We start from the raw sequence: 16,417 nt of genomic DNA on the forward strand, positions 1-16,417 counted from the left end.
AAATAAAAATAAAAATAAAAGACTTATTTATTATTAAAAATAAAAACACGAGATTTGGATGAGCTCACCACTGCCTGTCTGTCGGTGGAGGGCAGAGCCGACGGGCCCGGCGACCAGTCCAGAGAGTCCCGGCCGGCCGGTCCGAACTTCATCCAGCTGCTGTCCAGCAGAGACCGCATGGTGGAACGGGTGGAGGGTCCGAAGCCCAGCCAGAGCCAGGGGGCCACAGTGGGGGGGGGGCGGGAGGGGGGAGGGGGGCCGACAGCACTCAGAGGAGTCACAGAGGACGAAGGAGACGAGGTGCAGGAGTCCACTGGCGGCTCAGAGGGACACTGGGCTGCAGAGCTGAAGGGATGAGCCAGAAGTACTGTCTGCCAGGGGGGCGGGGCGGGGGGGGGGGGGGGCAGAAATGAGGCCAGCAGACAGTTCGTGTGTCCAGCAGAGAGGAGACACGTCACTGGTCCTGATGGGAGGAGTTACAGCTCGACATGCATCGAGTCCGGGATGTTTTAATGTTAAAGGACTCACATTCAGTTTTTAATTTACAGATAACAAACTGAACTTCCACTCCAAACTTGATCCAACTTTAACTTTAATTCTGGAAACTGTTTGGTTTGAGGATGTTCGGCTGCACGGAAATTAAAATGGACGGATGCAAAGATTCTTTCTAAGCGAGTTTGAATGTTTAAAGTTTTGCCAAAGATTCCTCGTTAAGCCGAAGATTTCTGACGGCCGTGTTTGTGCCAATAAAACAAAGAAAATGTTGCTTTATGTTTCGATCTTAAGTTTGCTCTTCTTTTAATTTAAATTAAATGTGAGTTATCGTACATTTAAAACCTCAACGACAAACACATTGGAGACAAACTGCGTTTATTGTGCAGCACACAGAGCGGACAGGCCGGCTGACGAAGCGCTTGGAAAAACATACAGCAGAGTTCAGAGGCCGGAGCAGGTTAGAAACATCGGGAGGAAAAAAGTACACAAGCTTTTATTCTTTCATATCAAAAGCAGAAGAAGAAAAAAAAAATGCAGGTTTTTTTTCTTTTAGTTTTTTAGAAATCACAGTCACAACATTAGATGAGCTGCTGACGTCGGTCGGAGGAGGAAGCAAACGGTGCAGGAAGCTTCGGCTAAAAGACAGACGTTCAGGACTCACACAGCCAAGTCTTTCACAAGTTCCCCGTATTGGAGTTTTTTTTCTAATGTAAAAGATCATCATGCCTCCATGTTTCCTTGTCTTTGGAAAAAAAAAAAAAAAAAAAAAAAAATCTGAAATCCCATAATGCATCTCTGTCCGCACCTTTCAGATGTGTGTAACAGGTTATCGTGTAGACTTTAAGATGAGGTGTTTCCGCTGTTTAAACATGCTCCTCATAGTGTCACCGCACAACTTCAAATAACTCTTATTATTATGGGATTCATCCTCTAATCTTCCCATGGAGTCGCTGGTCGAACAAAGATCTTTGGTGACACCAAACTTCTGAACTTTAAGCTTTAACCTTCGAGGAACCGTTTGTTGAGAGAATCACTGACGGTTCGTTTGAGGTTCATTAAATGTAACTTTATCTGCTTTCAGCATTTTGAACCACGTTGAAGCCTTTAAAAGCTTTTAACCTCCATTGTTCTTTAAAGTCCGAAAAAATGTTTACGCATATTTTAGTAAGTTCCACATTTTTAAGACCGTCAATCTGTCTGAGCGCCGAGTAAAGTAAGTATAGTAGGTCAGTGTACAATCACTTCGGTAATCCCTTCACTTTAAGTCAGCAAACTACGGATGACTTTTGTCGTAAATGATTAGAAGAAATGCGATTAGCAGCTCGCCGGACAAAGAAGGAGCGAAGCAGAAAAGCAATAAGAGCTGAAAGTCGAACAAAAGACTGAACGGGTAACGTGACGGCGGATTTGGAGCTTCTCCTCGGAGCGCATCAAATCTGCTTAGAGTGCAGATAAAGTTTGTACTCATGGTGAGCTCAGCTTTTCCATACTTGCAGCTATCGCTCTTAATCTCAGAAGTCAGAAAGGCAGACAAAAGATTTGGAGAAAAAAAATCTGGAAAAATCTAAATACTGCAGACAGAAATCAGGTCTGAGGGATTGAAGGCAGGAGAATCATCAGAAAGTAGAAATCAGAACAAACTGCCGGTGCAGAGTCGCTGCATGACGTCAGACGACTGCTTTTTTTATTTATTTATTTTTTTTTATGGGAAAAACGCTGTCACGGATTTAACACCAACTAAATCCTCTCTGTTCACTGCTGCTGATCACACTGATGGCCAACAACATCTGTCCACCCGCTGCGAATGGGGACGGGTCAGGGACACTGGGGGGGTGGGGGGGGCATTACTAATGCTGTTTGGTTGTTTAGCAGTCGGAAATGACGACTAAATAAAAGTAACAAACGAGATGGAGGAATTAGAGCAAGATTTTTTTCCAAACACACACAAACTTTTTTTTCAGATTCAGTTTTGGGATGTCACGTCAGAGTGACCTCACCTCGCTCGGTGGAGGAAGTAGGTCAGGGGGATGAAAATCAAATGAATAACCGGATAAATTTGGTTTGATATTTCCGCTGAGATCTAATAAAACACATCAGTAAGCACACTAAAGGTTGTCTGTCCTTTAGTCTATACTCGCTTTTGTGTAGAAGAGTGTTCTTTGATCCTATTGGTCGACTTCAAGGACACAAGTTAAAAATAAGTCTGGTTAGGTCAGGTTAGTCGGATGCTGCGTTCACTGTCGTCCACATGAGACACAACATGGGATGAAAATGAAAAGTGTTTTTTTCTTTTCCATTAAGAAGGTTTGAAGCAGAAAGAACTGATTCAGTGATGAAGGAAACGAGCAGTCGGCCATGAGATGCTTTAAAGAAGTAACATGAAAAACATTTATATTCAAAGCGGAAAAAAAATAAAAAATAAATCACAATTTGAATGTTCTTTTGCCAGATTTTGAGGTCGCTGTAAGTATTTCCAACTCTTCCACCCCTTCATGTTCGTTTTGTTTAGTGGATCGGAGATTTTCAGGCTCTTTAAAAACAGACAAAGATGTTGATGAAGCGTAAAACTTCGACGCTGTCAGAGAGCGTGAGACAGACGTCACAAAGGAGTGAATGAAGAGAGAGACCGACAAACACTCAGCTGTTGACCAACTGGGTGAAAAAAAAAAAAAAAAACGAGTAAATCTTCTTAGGGAGCTTCAGATGCTCCGCCCCTCCCCGACCTGCCGACATGCCCTCAATATGGTAAAGTTAGCGTCAGTTCGATGCTCTCTTCTTTCATTCATTCAGTCATAATCTCTCCTAAAACACACACGAGTATGAATGGAGGTCAATGCAGCTTCAGATCAGGCTGCTGGTTCTGATGAAGTTATTCACTGTAATTATGATTTTAATTCGGGGTTAAATGGTTTCGGGGTGCGATTACACTTACAGTTCATGTTCTGTGATCCAAACAAACACAATGGCAGCACTTAAAGACTGCGTATAAAAGTGGATGTAGCTGCAATACCAGCGAGTGCCACTAGAGGTCGGCTCCAAAAAGCCTCCGGCTCCATAGACTCCCATTCAACTTCTCTCATCAAATCCAAAGTGAATAAAATGTGTCCATCAGTTATCTCGGTGTTGTTAGCTAAAGTCACTCCTTCTTATTAGTTTTCTGGAGGTCCATCTGAAAATAATCCCTCATTCATTAGAAAAGAAGATTCAAGAAGACCTGTTTTTGGGGGCGTGTCTGTTTGATTGACAGGCCTGTGCTGCCAACGGGTGATGTCACTGCTGGTTGCTTTATCCAAGAGATCAGTAGCTTTTTTGTAAATACAGAAACCAACAGCAAAGTTTGCAGATTTTCCCGCTAACACTAAATGTCATCAGATATTACGGTCAGTAAAAAAAGAGATTTAAGGACAACTTCCAGATTATTTCACTTTTTTTAGACCCGTTTTCGATATAAAACCGGGTCTAAAAATGTCATCCTGTTGTTAGTGCTCGTCAGGTCATTACAATTTAAAGTGATCATCTCGTCGGATGAACTCTTTAACTGTTCTCAGTGAATTTCAGGATAATCTGTCTTCCATAGATTACATAAACACAAGTGGGAATTCTGATCTTGTTTTGTTGCCAGAGGAAAGGTCAAAGGTCACGAAGAAACGTTAGGACTCCTCTTCTGGAGACTGAGAACAACAACAGCAGGTTTTATCTAAATCGGTCCTGCAGGTTTGATCTTAAAAGTCGAATGAATTGATAAAAAAAAAAGGAGGAATTAATAACAATATAATCATTAATTGGAGCAGTTGGGGTCAAAGGTGAATGTTAAAAACCCAGATGTCACATGATTAGATAGTAGCACAAAGTCACAAAAAAAATAGAATATTCTCAACATGATAAATTGAATATTTAAAATAATTTACATACATAAAATAGTAAAAATAACAAGTCGCAGGCATTTAAATATTACAGTGCACATACTGCATGTTTGTATTTGGTTCAAATAAATACTTCAGTTTTGACAGGCGGGAATAAAGTAAGACATTCAGAATATTTAAAGCTGAATCCGACACACATTCATAAACGAGCTGATGGAACACGTCTCCTCTGGATGTAACGCTCAACATTTTAAACGAGGTGATCTTATTTCAGACGTGAAGTTTGGACTTTGTGATGGTACTTTTTTTTTTTTTTTTTTTTTTGTGTCATCGCCCAACATGTCTCAGAGGTCGGCTGTCAGTCAGACAAAGCAGGCAGGGCCGAGTATATTCTTCCTCTCTGCATACTACTTGTCCTTCATCATCGTTTTCATAACCAGCAGCAGCAACAATGGACGATGACTACGTGGACCAGGTTGTATTTTTTTTTTACCTTTTTAAACAAAGCCTGTGGAGCTTTTTGACCACTTGTCATTTCAATAAGCTGCTCTTCTGTTTGGTTTGCAGCTCATGCAGACAGGTGACATGAAGCACGTGTTAAACGGAGAGCTGGAAAATTCTCATTTCATTTCTTTGACCTCCCTCACAGCTGCTAGTGAACAGCGTACCAACAGAACTGTGTTTCTACAGCGAAGGAGGAAAAGATGCAGGTGAACTAACACCTGTAATTCACTGCACATGTGCACATTTAAAGTTTGCATCTGCATGAGATATAATGTGAAAATACTGAGCTGAAATTATAGGAGATTCTGCAGATCGCAAACAGAAAAGAAGCAAATGATATTTTTTCTGGCGTGATTTAGAAAGGAACCGTTTCAACCGAGGAAGAAGAAGAGTCCTTTACGAGCCGGTTAAATTCTCCACTTCTCAAACTAATCCTCCTCTGTGATGTCACATGATGTCACATGATGTCACATGATGTCTGTGTGCCATTTCTCTCCCTTTTTGAGTCGCGTCATTTGCCAACCGAGCCCTTCGTTAATATCCCGTTTATTCGTTTAGTCTCCAAACAAGTCTGCTGCAACAAAATGACTTCCTGGTTTCGAGTGTTCGTCCTTCACTGACCGACAGCCTGCGCTCGCCGTCTCCTCGCCGCGACGTCACCCGATGATGTCGTAGAGTCGGCCGACGCGGCCCAGCCACTCGCGCAGCGCCTGGCGGACGCGGGCGTCGGTGACGTGGCAGGACAGCTGGCTGAGGCAGGGGTAGAGCGCCGGCTGCAGCGCCAGGAAGGAGGCGTCGGACAGGAGGAGGACCTGGTTCAGGAGGGTCAACACCATGTTGGTCCACGCCTGCAAGGAGGAGGGGGCGGGATCAGTGTCAGAGATCAACACACGAACGTACACAGATATGCTGGACATGGGAGGTTATTCTTATTCATGTCTAATGATTTCATTTCTACGTTTTCACATAAAGTGCAACATTTGCCTTGAAACTAGAATTAGCGCCGAGCCGTTGTCGTTCACGTGTAAATCTGTCCAAACCCACATAGATATTGAACTCAATGTGACTTTGAAGTGAATGGTTTTGCCAAATTCGAGCAACTTCCCATTAAGTGTTCTTGATATATTGCGTTCACAAGAACTGGACGGACAGATGAGGGGAATGCGAGGTCACAGTGACTTTGAACTTTGACCTTTGACCACCAAACTCTAATCAATTCACCCTTAAAGCCGAGCGAACGATTGCGTCACATTTGAAGAGATTCCATGCCGGTGTTCCTGAGATATGGTGTCGATGTTAATGCATCGAATTTGGTTCACAGTAACCTTGACCTTTGACCTTTCCCCACCAAAATCGAATCAGTTCATCCTCAGTATCAAGTGAACGGTTTTTCCCTCGAGGCGTTCTTGAGATATCGCGCTCCGCCGGCGGCTCTCGTTGGTGCGGAGGCATAAAAACAGAGATTAACTGGACTGTTAAATCTTAAACAAGAGATTATGAACCGTCCTTCCGCCTAATCTGAACAGATTTACTGGAATTAGATAACAGATTACGATAAATCGATTAATTCTTGTCCCCCCCCCCCCCACCTGGATCTGGGCCTCCGAGTCCCTCAGTGAGATGCTGTGGGAGCTGATGGTGGATCCTGACCGCGGCCTCTTCTCCTGCCTCAGCACCTCCGGCCCCGCGCTGACCGAGTGCCTCAGAGGAGGTCCCTGCTGGTCCACGAGCTGCTGGGGCCTCTGAGGGGGCCTCTGCGTCTCCACAGTTCCCCTCCTCTCCCCCGCTCCTCCTCCTCCTCCTCCTCCTCCTCCCCCCGCCGCCCGGCCCTGCTCCTTCATGAACAGGTTGACGTGGCTCTGCTGCGGCTGCGGCTGCTGCTGCTGCTGCTTCCTGCGTTTGTACTCCATCATCAGCTTGCTGATGGTTTTGTCCGTGGCGATGGTGTACAGTTTGTTCCCGGCGCTTTCCCACCATTCCTTTCTCCTTCCCGGCGCGGCGCCGGGAGCTCCGCCCATCGAGTCTCGCCTGTCGCCTCCGAGGCGGAAGTGGTGGGGCAGACTTCCTGTGCAGCTGTGAACAGAGAGGAAAACAGCTGATTTTATTATTGAACAGGTGAGAGTAGAGGCTGGTGTTAAATACGAAGACATCGGACCTGACTCCTGGACTGGGCGTGGGCGTGTCTCCCGGCGACGCCACGCTCACGTCCGCCGTCTGACACCGGTACCCGCCTTCCTCCGACGGCGTCCCCCTCGCCGAGAGCCCGCCCGCCGACGTCGGCGTGGACGTCTCGGACTGGAAGAGAGGCAGGAAGAAGATGTGCTCCCCTCCTCCTCCTCCTCCTCCTCCTCCTCCTCCTCCTCCGGCTCCGCCCCTCAGCAGCGCCGTCTCCTCCAGCGTGCTCTCCAGGTCGCGGTGCATCTGGATGTAGCTGTTGCACAGGTCCACGCACAGCTTGTAGAGCCGCTTGACCAGCCAGGCCCAGTCGGCGCTGCCCAGCGGCTGCACGCTGAGCGACGGCACCGGGGCTCGCCACGGGTGGCGCTTGTCCCGGCCGCGGGGGGGGCTGACCTGCTCAGAGGAGACGCGCAGTTAAAGAGGGCGACGACAACGTGAGCCTGAAAGGTGAAAAGTTCAGTCGCTCCTCTGAGGAATGTCCTCCTTAAAACTAAAGAGGAACCACTAATGGAAGGAGGAAGAGCAGCAGCAGCTCTAATCCACGGAAAACTTTTATTTGTGTATTTTTGTTTCTGCGGTGCGTTCAGGGGTCGTCTGCCGAACAGCGTGACCTCGAGGTGAACCTGCTTTCATGATCCAGCACACACAGCTGTTCTTTTGAGATTTATGTCAAGAACAGAAAACTCAAAATCCATTGCTAATGATTTTTCCTGATTATTACAGCGTTTTTATGTCACCTGTGCCGTTTCCTCAAAGATGTCTTCGTCCTCGGAAGAAGCAGATCCGGGATGAGACGAGTCGGAGCTCCTCTCCTCTTCCTCGTGCAGGATCCTCTTCACCTGAACACACGGAGCGGTTACGACGTGCTGCTACGTGGTCGTTACAACATTTCTAGGTGGTTGCTTGGATGTTAACGTAAGATGTTAACCTTAGATGTAAAAATGAGATCTTTAGTAGGTAGAAACCAAATCATTAATAAAAGTGCGTGGATTATTAGATTAAATGTTTAATAAATGGATTCATGTTCATGTTATTTTTGTGAAGCATTCGTTCCAAACGTATTAAATACCTGCTCTGAACGTCTTTCATTTCACCTACCGAACACACAGAAGTGCAGATATAAAATTATACTATAAACTATAAAATTACAGCTTTTATTTAAAAATGTGGGGATTTTATTAGAATTTTTTTCACCAGCTATTTTCAGATTTTGCTGCGTTCAAATGTATTCATATTTTTAATTCACTTTTAACATATTTTTCCTGCATTAGGTTACCGGCCTGCTAGCTTGTTAACACTGTTAGCCTCTGTGGCTTCTAGACGCCCTCCTTTCGTCTGTCTGTTGGTTGGCACCATGCTGGGAGCAGAAGGCGCCTTTATAAGAGGGTGTTTTAGGAAAGTAGCTGACAGTTTGGGCTGAAATACATTGAAAGTCCTGCAGAGCTGACAGGAACTGAAAAGTCAGGTGATAATTCTACGTATGTCTCAACTACATGACATCAGACTAAATTTGGATTTTGTCGGTTCCCACCTGCTGCGCGCTCATGCTGTCGGCCTGGCTCAGCGTGGCGCACAGCAGCGCCTGGAAGTACAGGTTGAAGCTCATGGCGGACTGACGGTAAAGATTAGCGGCGCCGCAGACGCCCGACACCTTCATCAGCAGGTATTTCAGACCCGGCCGGGTGTCGAAGTCCCGCGCTGTCCTGCAGAGAGGAGATCAGCACGAGTGGGCAGCTCATCAACATTATTAAATATCATAAGCACCGTTATCTGCCAGCCTGATTAAGAGATCCACAAATGAGACTGACCTGTAAGAGTCCAGCAGCAGGTCCAGGATTATGGCTAAATTGGTCATGGAGATGTAGCGCAGGAAGCCCGCTGGCGGTCTGCCGGGGTCGGAGGTCACCGGCGTGACCCTTTCGTGACCCTCGGGCTGCTTGACGAACTCCTCCATCAGGATGTCGTAGAGGTTCTGCAGCAGAACCTGGTGGGACAGCAAACTCACCACGATGGTCCGGAAGGGGATCCTGCAGGTGAAAAAAACACAAAACATCTTTATAGGAGTTTACTGAATGCTTAAAATGGAAATGTTATTTTATAATTACAATTGTCTGTTAGAATTATGAAATAAACGGAAATTAATACAAAATCGACCACCTAATTTATCATTATGGGCTCATGCAGAGATGTGTGGTATGTTGGCAAACTGTTCAAATCTGACAAACACAACATCACTGATGTCACAGAAAACATTCTTACCCAATTTTCCTGTCAGCAAAGCAGCAGAAAGACAAGACGAGGCAATTCATGAGAAAGTTAGTGTTTTAATATTTACCTGCATTTCATTTAAAGTTACAGACGGAAAAAATATACTTCTGTACTTAATCCGGTATTTCCTTCAAATGAAATGTGGCTTTGTGAAAAGACGACGGAGTTTTATCACGTGGCAGAAACTTCCCAAAAGTGATTTGTCAGTCCTGCAAATGTGTTGGAATAAATTTGCACGTGTCGACAAAATTCAAACTTCATTTGAGATTTATTTTGAAAGGAGGATCAGCAGGTTGCACTGTTACTTTGAGGTTAGAAAATAAAAGCATGTAAGTTATTAATCAACACCAAACCTGTGTGTGTGTGTGTGTGTGTGTGTGTGTGTGTGTGTGTGTGTGTGTGTGCGCGTGCACGTGCGCGTGTGCGTGTGCTGTCCACCTCTTCTGAGCGTGTCCGTTGGACTGCTGGTCAGACGGCAGCTCGATGATGAGGACGCAGGACTGAGCGTGCTCGAAGCCGTCTTTGTTGTTGGGCGTCTTCGGGGAGCACTGGGTGTCCAACATAAAGACCTGGGACACAAAGAGGGACATTTTAGCAAAGCTCTCCAGGGCCGGCAACAGTTGCGCAATATAATAGGATTTCTGCACTGCTTATTTCTTATTTGAGTTATTATAATATTTTATTCTTTTTGACCCCGGGCCTTTTGAGATCAAAATTGCAGCATAATTATGTTGCATTTATGATGACTGGTGTCTGTAAATATATGGTGAAAAAAAAAGATCTATAATTATGCCCATATGCAGCTGTAAAAAGAACAACTTATTTCATGGTTAATTGCTGAAATTTCTTTTTCTTTTTTTTTAAAGGAGACAACAGAGATTATTATTTATCGTCATGGACTCGTGACCTGTTGAGCCATGGCTTTGATCCTCCAGTACTCGGCCTCGGCTGACGGCGAGTGAGACGGAGCGGCCACCTTCACCTCGCAGGCGTCTCCGGAGAAACTGTCGGAGCCGCTGCGGAAACACGCCAAGAGGTTCTGCAAGAGAGGAGAACCGAGAAGGGACGTCAACACGGACCGGGGTTAAAAAGAAAAAACTGCGTTTAACGGATCCTGTCGGTGAGTTTTAACGTGGCGGACGGGACATCTTCCCCGGCAAAATAAAAGATGGTGCCAAGGTTACAAACTGAATGAGCAACTGTCAGTCAAACGGAAGTAAACCTTCGAATGTGTGCAACAGAGATGTTTTACAGCTTTATTATGAGACAAATCAGAAAACAAATGCAAACTTGAAACCAGATAAATTTGTTTGATGTTCAATCATTTATTGAGCAAATAGGAAGCCTTAGTTGAAGTATTAGAATAAAAAAAGGCATATTATTCCTGAATATACAAGAAAAATGTAAGAAAATAAAAAGCACAGGATCCATCCAGCACATACTGGACATGACATTCATGTTTTCATGCTGTAGCAGATCAGCAGGTTCTTCTGGATGAAGCATTTCAGTTTCATACAGAACATACATCAAATCGGATGTGACCTGAATGCATTGCTTCTAGACAAAAGCATCTTTTCTGAGGTGGGTCAAAGGTCACGCGTTTATACATTTGAAAGCATAAGCTACACGGAGATCTCGACCTTCTCTCTGCCAAGACTCAATTTAAAGTCTCCAAAGTTCTTCAAACGCAGCGATTAGACAGAAACAGACGGATGAATATTTAATATTTGATCTTTAAAAGCTATTTCATTTCATTGTCCTCCTAAAAACTCATCAAACTTGCAACGAAAAAAAAATCTGAATTGCTTCTTTCTTTAGTATATTTGCAAAACTGCAACGTGAAACCAAAAACTAACCGACTCAAATATAATAAAATACTTCAAATAAAAGTTACAGCTGAATATGTGGTGTTTAAAACATGATTTAACGTGCCGCTGTTATATAAATGTCCAGAAGTCCTAAAGAACAACTGTGTGATGTGCTGCATGAAACAACAGCGTGAACACAAAAGCTGTTACATAAACAAAAGTGCCGTCAGCGAAGCTCAGAGCTTCTTAAACCGTTTGTTCATATGTCGCACATCAAACTGGGACGAATGTTTTAAGCCCCTAAAAAAACCCGACTTAATGTAGAGATGAACACAAGACTTTACATCCAGGCTTTTTTTTTTGTTAAGTTGGCATTTTAAAATGTCGGATCAGTTCGTGCAGAAACGGCCTAAAAAAAAAAAAAAAAAATTAAAAAAAGGATTTCAAGTCATTTTTTTTTTTTTTTTCAAGTAAACAAGCAAATTATCTTCAACTCATTCGGTCTGTTAAGAATCCCAAAGTTAAATTGTCTGGAAACAAGCAAAGAAAATCTGTCAATTGTTTTAAGATATCATCATCATCATTTCTGAATCACACACACACACACACACACACACACACACACACACACACACACACACACACACACACACACACAGCTGTGGCTCTAAGCTGTAAAGCTGCTTAGCCACTGTCAGGCAGGCAGCTGCCTCTGAGCTGCAGGAACACACAACACGCAGTCATAAAGCACCCGCTGGTATCACCTCTACCACACACACACACACACACACACACACACACACACACACACACACACACACACACGGCGTTGGTGGTGGTGCTCTCTGCGGGGCTGAAAGGGAACAGCATGACTGTGATCTCTCAGCACTCGAACACGGCTGCATGTGTCATACAGTCGCTGCTCAAACACCCAGAAACTGACGTTTAACGTATTGCGCTCCGTTGTCAAGGAAACCTCTCTAAGCTACAACTTTCTAAACTTCACGTGTGTCAGATCTTCCCTGAATAGGATCTGGGACATCCCAGACTGGAGCCAGCACCTTTGTCATTATCAATAATTCACATTTAAGTTCATCTGTTCTTTAATTATTTTTTTTTTTTTTTAATGTCTCTTTGAGGTTATACTCCCTAATTGCTCAGTTGTCGATTTTAGATGCATTTTAAATCCGATTAAAACAAAGAGTCAGACAGATGTCGATCACTCAGGTGACACAATGATGCCTGAAGTGTGTGTGTGTGTGCTTTATATGAGGTAATGCTTTCGGGCCTTGAACAGCTGTAAAAGAAGTATAATTATTCATATACTAATCATTAATGATTTGGATTAACTATAGAAGGTAGAAATATTTAAAGCAGCTTCTTTTCTGTCTCCTTTCAGCTGAATCAGTTAAACAGAAACACAAAGTTAAACAGGAACAGAGTCCGACACAGTGAGGAGACGAACTGGAGTCGTGGGGAGAACATGTCGGCGCGGTGAACCGAGGTTATCGAGCTTAATGTGGTCCGTCAGCATGTTGACAGTATTAGCAGCGACGGCTTTCAGATTACTTCTTTCCCAACAAGCGGCTGCAGAGCGCCGATGGATTATGTGGTTTACTACAGAGGAGTGTGAGTAGAGAGTGGGTTTGTATGGCCTTTTATCTCTGTGTACCAGTGTGTGTGTGTGTGTGTGTGTGTGTGTGTGTGTGTGTGTACCTTGACGGGCTCTAACGTAGCAGAGAACGCGTCCTGCAGAGCGCAGCAGGCCAACCTCCACATTTCCTCGGTGAACACCGGACCCACCGTGACCAGCACGTACCTGCAGGAAACACCGGTGATTAGACCAACAGGCTAAAAGAAACGTTTTCTACTCAGTGACAGGTGTGTGTGTGTGTGTGTGTGTGTGTGTGTGTGTGTGTGTGTGTGTGTGTGTGTGTGTGTGTGTGTGTGTGTGTGTGTGTGTATGTATAACAGACGAGTGAGTCGTCACCTGATGCAGGAGCAGCCCACTCTGGAGATGGTCTCTGCAGGCTCAGACACGCAGGCCACCAGCAGCTTGAACAGGTCCTTCAGCATCAGGTTGATCAGGGACTCGTAACCAATATCTGCCAGGAGGGAAAAACACACACACACACACACACACACACACACACACACACATACACACACACACACACACACACACACACACACACACACACTCGTGAGAATGTGAGATTATTCTGAAGGTCACAGACACACTAAAGAAGGACTCGGGTTCGGAGCGACTTAATACACAGTTTAATCTGACTAAAGAGGACAGTGGAACAACAAGTCATCATTCACGCTCCATTTCACCTGAAGGCCACACGAGACAAACAATAATTCATCCGATCTACGACGGTGCACCTGCAGTTTACAATATTTCAGCACAGATGCAGTAAGAGGCTCTATTGATTTACTGTTTTATTTATTGTTTGGGTTTTAATTGTGTTATATTTTTCCTGTTTGTTCTACTTTTCTCTTGTTTTTATTGTGTTCTTTTATCTTGCTCTGTGAAGCACTTTGGGATGCATGCAAAGGCGCTTTATAAATAAAAACAAGTGGAGACACTGAACCCTGAACTCTCACCTGAGTGTATGAAGCTGTTGACGTGCTCCACCACCAGCTCGCAGCACAGGCCAATGGCGTGTTTGAAATTGGCCGCCGCCACGTCCCAGTAGGAGTGGTCGCCGTGGCTACGCTGCAGCCAGAGCGACATCACAGGAAGCAGTAGCTGGATGACAGAGAAGATGGCGAACCCCGGACCTGCAGGGAGGAGGCAGGGTTAGATCGCGAGTATGTTTACAATGTCAGCACGAAAAGTAAGGTCACATGACTGATTTAATTTAGTTTGTGTTTATGATAACTGTCCTCTCAGGTTTTTCTAAAAATGATGGTTATTAAAATGACCATGGTTCTCCTGACTGGGTGTGAACACTCATGTCCACAGATGTGTGTCTACGTTGTTACATTTTCCTCCTCTGCTGGTGAACACCTGTACCTGGCTGCTCCTTGCCCTGACTGGCTCTCTCCTCAGGTGTACCTTATCAGCTGATTGGAGTGGAGAAATATATTATGTGATTTAAACCCGGGACCTCTCGGAGGTTGTAACATAATTTGGGGGCTCATCCGTGATTTAAACCCGGGACCTCTCGGAGGTTGTAACATAATTTGGGGGCTCGTCCGTGATTTAAACCCGGGACCTCTCGGAGGTTGTAACATAATTTGGGGGCTCGTCCGTGATTTAAACCCGGGACCTCTTGGAGGTTGTTACATAACTTGGGGGCTCGTTCGTGATTTAAACCCGGGACCTCTCGGTGGTCGTAACATTCACACATCACCTGGTATGGCGGAGACCTCTCTGAGCAGAGTGAAGAGCAGCTCCAGGGTCGGAGGTTGGTGTTGTCGGGGGCAGTTTGACACGGCTGCCGTGAGCTGCTCCAACAACAGAATCCAGACCTGGATCAGACCTACAGGGCAGGAACCGACAAAGCTGGATTAGAGAGAGGAGACAGAGACAGTAAAAGACTAGAAAAACAGTAACCTGTCTTGACCTGTGTCATCATCAAACTCCTGGAGGACACAGTCCATCCCGTCCTCACTACTGATGGAGCGCTCTTGTGATCTCATCGGCAGGCTGGCGAGCCGCGCCCCCAGAAACACCGGCTTGGACGACATCTTGTAGATCTTCGCCAGCAGCTGTCAATCAAATGCAACACGGCATTCATCAAATCACAGGAAGGAGGAGAAAAATACCTGCAACTTTCCCTCTGATATCCGTGTCAGATTTGTTTAAGTCTGTCACTTATTGAGACGGTCTAAGAAAAGTAAAATTATTTTAGTCCAAAATTAAAAGAAAAAAAATCCCAGTTTAGGGAGTTTTGTGAAACTTGTGAGTTCCTACCTGCGAACATCTGCGGAGGTAGTCGAGAGCGGGCAGGCAGAGGTCGGTGGAGCTGTAACCTGAGACATGGACGCAGTCTCCAATCTCTTTATAGTCAACCTCTCCTGAACACAGAAAGTAACACAGGTACACAAAAGTGTGAAAAGAAAATGTCTGTTTTTAGTGACTGTACAAAGTCACAACCAACTCGAGTGAACATCTCTGTACATCCCTTCCTCTTATGTATACGTGACATTAATGCAGCGTGTACATGCACGGTATGAGCGCGTGATTCGAGCAGAAATAAAATCCCTGTAGGTTTTAAAAGAGCGTGCACGAGTGAGACCGACCTAAGCCCTTCACGAACTTCATGAGACACATGATGTAGTCGGTGGCAGCGTTGGCAAAAACCTGGATGTTGTCGGTGTTGATGAAAGCCTCGAAGACATCGAACACCGGCGCCTGGGACTTCCCTGGATGGAAAAAATGGGAAGGAGGGAAAGATGGAAGGTTTAAAGGAAGAAACTTTTGTTATTTACTGCATCATGTTTCAATAAAATGTACGTTTTTGTCGTTTAAAACAGACCCATGGAGTATTCCCCCAGCAGGTAGTCTTTGGTGTCCGTCTTGCTGCCGTGGACGGTCCTCAGAGCGCTGAACAGAGGCCTCCACCCTGACAGGATCTGAGGGGAGCACATCTCCACCAGCTCTCCTATCGACGTGATCACCTGCAGGGAAACAAGCAGAAACACTCCTTCAGCACCGTTTATAAATGTACAACCTGTGAACTGATGTTCTGTGTTTTTATTTATTTTTTATTTAGAGGTTTAACTGGACCTGGTCCTGGACGTCCTCGTCGCACAGCTCCAGCTGCATGATGTGCTCGAAAGGCCTGAAGAGCGCCTCGTTAAAGTGGAAGTGTGGAAGCTCCGCCCAGCTCGTCAGCACCTCGGTGAGGACGTCGTGGATGAAGGAGACGGCCTTCTGGGACACGTGGCGCTCTTTGTGACATGCGGCCTGAGAGACGGAAAAAAACCTTCGTGTTTGTAAGGAACGAATAAATATTCTCAAGGTTCCCCGATAGTTTCAGCGTATCTTTGAAATGAACTATAGTTTTCACACCTGCAGCATGACCTTGTCTTTTATTAGTGACCTCTTAGAGTTACATATAAAGCTAAATATTATGACAAGAAAAGTTACAGCTTCATTATTCACTCAGTCAAAATGTCAAAAGTTTGATGATATTCTACTGTTATATTTTAATGTCAACAGCATTTAAACCAAACAGTACCAACAAATATTAACTTGAAAATGATATGAAACAGATTTCCTTGGGCAATTTTCTTGAAAAAGTTTAAATGATTTATATTTTTTGCCCGTTTTGCAGTAATATGAGA

At 44.8% G+C, this 16,417-nt stretch overlaps 1 protein-coding gene across 7 annotated transcripts in view; it reads right to left on the bottom strand.

The window, feature by feature from the left end:
* Nucleotides 1-853: 853 nt before the first annotated feature.
* arfgef3 (ARFGEF family member 3) overlaps nucleotides 854-16,417 on the bottom strand; it is a 36,605-nt gene continuing 21,041 nt past the window's right edge. For 4 of the 7 annotated variants that reach the window (XM_069177270.1, XM_069177276.1, XM_069177275.1 and 1 more), the window contains 18 exons: nucleotides 15,858-16,037; nucleotides 15,607-15,748; nucleotides 15,371-15,493; nucleotides 15,042-15,145; nucleotides 14,692-14,836; nucleotides 14,479-14,607; nucleotides 13,727-13,903; nucleotides 13,107-13,221; nucleotides 12,833-12,935; nucleotides 10,216-10,347; nucleotides 9,747-9,877; nucleotides 9,300-9,308; nucleotides 8,849-9,067; nucleotides 8,572-8,743; nucleotides 7,778-7,879; nucleotides 7,018-7,433; nucleotides 6,452-6,935; nucleotides 854-5,710 (listed from right to left, as the gene is read on the bottom strand). In XM_069177270.1, coding sequence (XP_069033371.1) covers nucleotides 5,519-5,710; nucleotides 6,452-6,935; nucleotides 7,018-7,433; nucleotides 7,778-7,879; nucleotides 8,572-8,743; nucleotides 8,849-9,067; nucleotides 9,300-9,308; nucleotides 9,747-9,877; nucleotides 10,216-10,347; nucleotides 12,833-12,935; nucleotides 13,107-13,221; nucleotides 13,727-13,903; nucleotides 14,479-14,607; nucleotides 14,692-14,836; nucleotides 15,042-15,145; nucleotides 15,371-15,493; nucleotides 15,607-15,748; nucleotides 15,858-16,037 — 3,075 coding nt within the window. In that variant the 3' untranslated portion in view covers nucleotides 854-5,518. Of the gene's footprint in view, nucleotides 5,711-6,451; nucleotides 6,936-7,017; nucleotides 7,434-7,777; nucleotides 7,880-8,109; nucleotides 8,135-8,571; nucleotides 8,744-8,848; nucleotides 9,068-9,299; nucleotides 9,309-9,746; nucleotides 9,878-10,215; nucleotides 10,348-12,832; nucleotides 12,936-13,106; nucleotides 13,222-13,726; nucleotides 13,904-14,478; nucleotides 14,608-14,691; nucleotides 14,837-15,041; nucleotides 15,146-15,370; nucleotides 15,494-15,606; nucleotides 15,749-15,857; nucleotides 16,038-16,417 lie in introns of those variants that run through there. The other 3 variants (XM_069177273.1, XM_069177272.1, XM_069177277.1) reach the window with 2 other exon arrangements.

Source organism: Embiotoca jacksoni, unplaced genomic scaffold (assembly GCF_022577435.1).
Source record: "Embiotoca jacksoni isolate LCO1_2020_lvr unplaced genomic scaffold, fEmbJac1.0.p SCAF_70, whole genome shotgun sequence".
NCBI classification, from domain to species: Eukaryota; Metazoa; Chordata; class Actinopteri; family Embiotocidae; genus Embiotoca; species Embiotoca jacksoni.